Source organism: Tachysurus fulvidraco, chromosome 7, assembly GCF_022655615.1.
Source record: "Tachysurus fulvidraco isolate hzauxx_2018 chromosome 7, HZAU_PFXX_2.0, whole genome shotgun sequence".
NCBI lineage: Eukaryota > Metazoa > Chordata > Actinopteri > Siluriformes > Bagridae > Tachysurus > Tachysurus fulvidraco.
In genome coordinates this window covers 1,044,771-1,049,823 of record NC_062524.1, presented here as the reverse complement: position 1 = coordinate 1,049,823, position 5,053 = coordinate 1,044,771, and the positions used below count along the sequence as shown (strand labels likewise).

Genomic DNA, 5,053 nt, shown 5'->3' with positions numbered 1-5,053 from the left:
AGCACCCACATTTAAAGAGTTTAATTGATAAGTGTTGATTAATATTGATATATATCAGTATTAAAGATTAAAGATTTGAAAGAAACGTATGAACAATAAAGTGATATTTTATAATAAAAAGCACAGATAAGCAGTTTATAAACAGATAATTAGTTTGTCCAGAGTGAACAGTGAATCGCTAAATATGGAGGCAAAAACACAGTGAGATTAGCAACATCACTGAACCACGTGTGTGTGTGTGTGTGTGTGTGTGTGTGTGTGTGTGTGTGTGTGTGTGTGTGTGTGTGTGTGTGTGTGTGTGTGAGTAAAACATTCCTTGTGTGCTAGGCCTTGGTTTATACAGTACATTAGCATGAGAAATAAACTCAAGTTCAAGTAAAGCCAAAGTTCCTATGGCTTTGTCCCAAATGCTAGCATTAATCACTAGTTACTGTGCTTTTTCCTCCATCATCTGCCATTTTGTCTCAGATCCAGAATTCATGTGTAGTTAGTGCTTTTGTTGAATGCCTTTTTAATGCTCCATGTCTTGGTTTTGTGTGTGTGTACTACCCATAATGCATTGTGTTTTAGTGTCAGTTTACAAACGTTCCATTCAGGTGAGTGTTAAATAAAGTGTAAGCTTAAAGCTCCATCATGAGGAATTTAATGAGCCGGAGGTAGTGTTTAGCGTCTCTGTCCTCAGTCTCTAGTTGATTTCTGTAGAGCGCTAATCTCACATGCTAACTGCTAACTAGCCAAATTGCTAGCATTTTATTAGTGATGCCTCTGGTGTATACCATCTCTGACCACATGACCTACAACAAATATTTCATTATATCTGGTGTTTAATTTCCATTCTTTCAATAATACTGTGGTTTGCATAAGTATTCACCCCCTTGAACTTGAACATTTTGTAGAGTTAAAACCTGGAAATGGACGTAAATGTTTACTATGACATAGCGTATGTAATGAATCTACACGAAACAGCCTAAATGTTACTAAATGTTTAAAAAACTGGGGACCCGATGTAAGAAAAAGTTCTCAGGTCATACACATCACACTTAGGTCATTCTCATCACCTGAGAACACCATGTGAAGCATGGTGGAGGTAGAGCCTCATCCCTGGCATCGCTGCCTAATTCTCACGTCAAACTCTCAACATTTCCACAAGGCACTGCTATCTTTTTGTGCTTTTGTCTCATGGTTGTTCAAATCCCACTGATGTATCATTGTCTTACCCTCCTAGAATTTCTGCATAACCAATAGGTTAGTCTCCTCACTTCCTAGTCTGATCTAAAACATTTCTTCATGTTTTTCTTGAGTGTAAAGTTACTTACACGCTAAGTTCGAGATTTTAGTGTTATGCAGGTCTGTTTAGCAACAGCAATAGGTTGTGTTGCTTTCTTCTTTCTAGTCTCAATATCTGCATGACTAAATGTTTGGATCAAACTCTAGCATTTGGGACAAAGCCTAAATGTAATGGATAACCGGTGCTAAATTGAATTAAAGTAAAGCAGCAGTAGGGTGTGTGTGTGTGTGTGTGTGTGTGTGTGTGTGTGTGTGTGTGTGTGAGAGAGAGAGAAAGAACAAAGTGTGAGAAGTGTGTGTAGAGTGTGTCCTATCCAAACACGTCAAACACAATTTAAGGGAAACTTATTAAAGTGCCCTAAACATAACACAGTTAAGAAAAGTCGGCTTTTAAAGCTGCAGTGTCCTAAATCAGTGTCTCTTAACTCTACTCAGGTAATAAGCAAGAAATCTAAAAGCAAAGAATCTATTATGGTTTATTATTATTATCACTTATCATGAGTAATAGTTCAGTCTTAACTACTCGTTTGCATATGTTTGTTTTTTTGTAGATTTTTTTATTCTTATTCTTATTATTTCTTTTTTTTTTAATACATTGTTCAGTTTTGTAAAAAGTGTACCAAAGGTGTGTCCTGTATATCAGGGAGGCATTTGCCCATATTAAAATTACCGCATCATGATTAGTGCTTAGCTTTTTATCATGATTTACGATATTATTACGATAGTTGGGTTTAAAAAAATCACTTACTTACTTCAAAGTGCCACTTTTTTCTCCACCGTGTTCCTCAAACCTTCAGCATCATTCCAGCAAACTGAACTATGGGACTGTGAGATTCTCTGAGAACACTTTGGAGCCCTTCTTCTTTGCTAAGGAGCTTTATCTCCCTGCCTGAGAATGCACCCTACCTAGGCAGCCTACTACACAATGGAACACAACAACATTCAAACTATACAATATTTTAAAGTAGTAACAAAATTGAATGGCACAATACACTTTGTACTCGATTATCGGCTCATGCCTAATATCAAGTTATATGTTGTGTGTGTGTGTGTTTGTGTGTGTGTGTGTGTGTGTGTGTGTGTGTGTGTGTGTGTGTGTGTGTGTGTGTTGTACAGGTATTTACAACAGAGACAAGTGTCTCCACTTCCCAACAACCATCATTTGTAATTTCTTCCTCATATTTCCCCATCATTCAATGTGTGTGTGTGTGTGTGTGTGTGTGTGTGTGTGTGTGTGTGTGTGTGTGTGTGTGTTCATTGGGGATTTTGTCCCTCAGCTATAGATATAAGAATGGCAAAATAGCTGAAATTTGAAAATGTAACCACAATAAGTAAACAAATGAATAAATCAATAAATAAATAAATAAATAAATAAATAAATAAGACTTCTACACATCATTAGCATTAGCATTAGCATCATCCGTACCAGCCTGGCTAATCACAATGTTATTGGTAGCATTATTGTGGTTGTTAGCGTTTATTACCCTGTTAGAGTTTTGTACGACTCAGATGCCATCAATCTATAGGAAAGAGGAGAGAGGACAGGAAATAGAAAAAGTGAACAATCTCTCTCTCTTTCTCACTCTGTACTGTCGTTCACATCGTTCCAGATGGCCGCTTCTCTAATCACTCCTCTGTAGCATGATCTTCACTTCCTTTGGTGCAGGAACACTGTGTTGTCTACAGGCACCAGGCTGGTGCAGTTCACCCCGTCTCCAGCCCCAACCCATTCAGCCCTTTTGGTCAAAGCTATCCATCCTTCACCTCTGATTTACTGTTCTATCCATCACTTCCTATTGTGCATCTACACATCCGACTCGATGCTGGAGAGTTTTTCGTACACATGGCCATTGGTGCTGTTAAAAGGTCGAGGCGGCCCGAGAGCCGGGTGCTGATTGGTGAATCGAGATGAGGGAAGGAATGATGAGATCCCAGAAGAATTTCCTGGGTTCCTCTGATCAGAACGCTGCTGCTTTTTTGTATAGTATGTTTTAGCGCCGTGCAGCAAGCACTGATCATCTCCAAATGTTGGCACAAATGGATTGTGATTGGTGTGATCAGGATAGAGAGATTTTGACAGGAAGTAAGGGTCTCTTTCCCCTCGGAATGCACTCAGGGAGTGGTGTGCGGGGCTATAAAACTGCTGGGTGTCAAATAAATGGGAGAAAGAGCCCTCCATACAGCGATCCTTTTCCTTCAAACTCACACTGCGAGGAGGCAAAAAAGCCCCGCTTACATCATCCACAGCCCCATCCCCTGCTCGCAAGCTTAGTCCTTCATCATCCCTGTGCAGGTCCATGAAGGCATCATAAGAATGCTGCCTGCGTAAAGGTCTCGCACTAAACGCTCGTCGCCGCTGTGACGGTGTTTGACCCCGCCCACTTATCTGCTCCAATACATGATTGCTATCCTCGCTGATGTTGTACAAGTTGCCTGAACGCTTACAAGCCTCACAGCGCATGCATGTGGCTGAAGTGGGACGGCTGGCCCCACCCACAACTCCTGATGCCACACAGCTATTGCTTCCACCAGCTCCATAAGCCCCGCCCCCTGTGTGCTGTGTCATTCGTTTGCTTCCTGCACTGCTAGCACGGCAATTTCGACACTCCCATTCCCCTCCTCCCACTTTCGATTCCACCTTTGATGGTTTGCTTTTCAGGAAGTCATCTACAGGCACCAGGCTAGTACAATTGACCCCACCTCCAGCCCCAGCACCACTTGGCCCATCAGTTAAATCCACATGCTCCCACTGGGGCACTCCCTCTTTGGGACGGAACTGGTCCAGATAAAAATCACGGAGACTTTCTTTATCCTGGTACAGGAAGGACAAAGATCCACCTCCTCCTCTCATTTTGTGTTCTGAGAGAGGTGGAGACACGGAGCGGTGTCCATGGTGACGGTGATGCCCATGGTGCAGTCTCCGTCGGTAACCAAGGTGGGCATGGTCCAGTTCTCGCCGTGATTTAGCCGAAGCAGGCCGCTTCTTCAGACTTTCACCGTGCTGCTTTCTCTTTCTACTGTCACTCTCCAGGTTGCCATAGGTTATGGTGTGAGTGGAAATGTCAGACATGTTGTCTCCATCGCCATAGCGATCATAGGCTGGGATGTATCCTGAAGTCCCACCTTTAAAGGAGAACTTCGTGTATGGCTCTGGCAGTCCTAATGGTGCATGTCCCTGCAGGAGATCGAAGTTGCTCATGTTTCTGTGTGTGAGGGCTGGGCAGTCAAAAATAGCACCATCCAATGAGCTGCTAGAACCCAGGCTGGGGGCAGGGCCAGGGACAGAGCCCGAGCGTCTGTGCAGGTATAGGTCACTCTCGTTGTGGTGCAGGTTTCCGAAGGTGCGCTCGACCTGATCAATATAGTCACTAAATGCGTTATTGTCATTGTTCTCGGACAGGTACGGCACCCTGCACTCCGAGTGACGCCGCTGATCGCTGATGTCATAGACCGACGAATCACGACGTAAGTAGTCGAGCGCACTGTGGGGGGAGCCGTTCACCCCGGACATGGATGCCATGTTTTTAGCTGTGCGCAGCAGACGCATGATGTTGGAGTGTGTGTTGTTTATGGTGGTTGATGGGGAATTCATAGTTGAGCTCTTGTTTTCAATCTCAACACCATGGATGCAGCTGTACACTTCCTGCAAGACAGAGAGAGAGAGAGAGAGAGAGAGAGAGAGAGAGAGAGAGAGAAAGAGAGAGAGAGAGAGAGAGAGATGTAAGTAAGAAAAAGCTTGGCAGTATGGACAATAACAAAATGGCTA

At 43.1% G+C, this 5,053-nt stretch overlaps 1 protein-coding gene across 8 annotated transcripts in view; it reads right to left on the bottom strand.

The window, feature by feature from the left end:
• Positions 1 to 228: 228 nt before the first annotated feature.
• LOC113640112 (glutamate receptor ionotropic, NMDA 2B) overlaps positions 229 to 5,053 on the bottom strand; it is a 59,538-nt gene continuing 54,713 nt past the window's right edge. For all 8 annotated transcript variants that reach the window (XM_047816812.1, XM_047816810.1, XM_047816808.1 and 5 more), the window contains one exon: positions 229 to 4,930. In XM_047816812.1, coding sequence (XP_047672768.1) covers positions 3,092 to 4,930 — 1,839 coding nt within the window. In that variant the 3' untranslated portion in view covers positions 229 to 3,091. The remainder of the gene's footprint in view (positions 4,931 to 5,053) is intronic.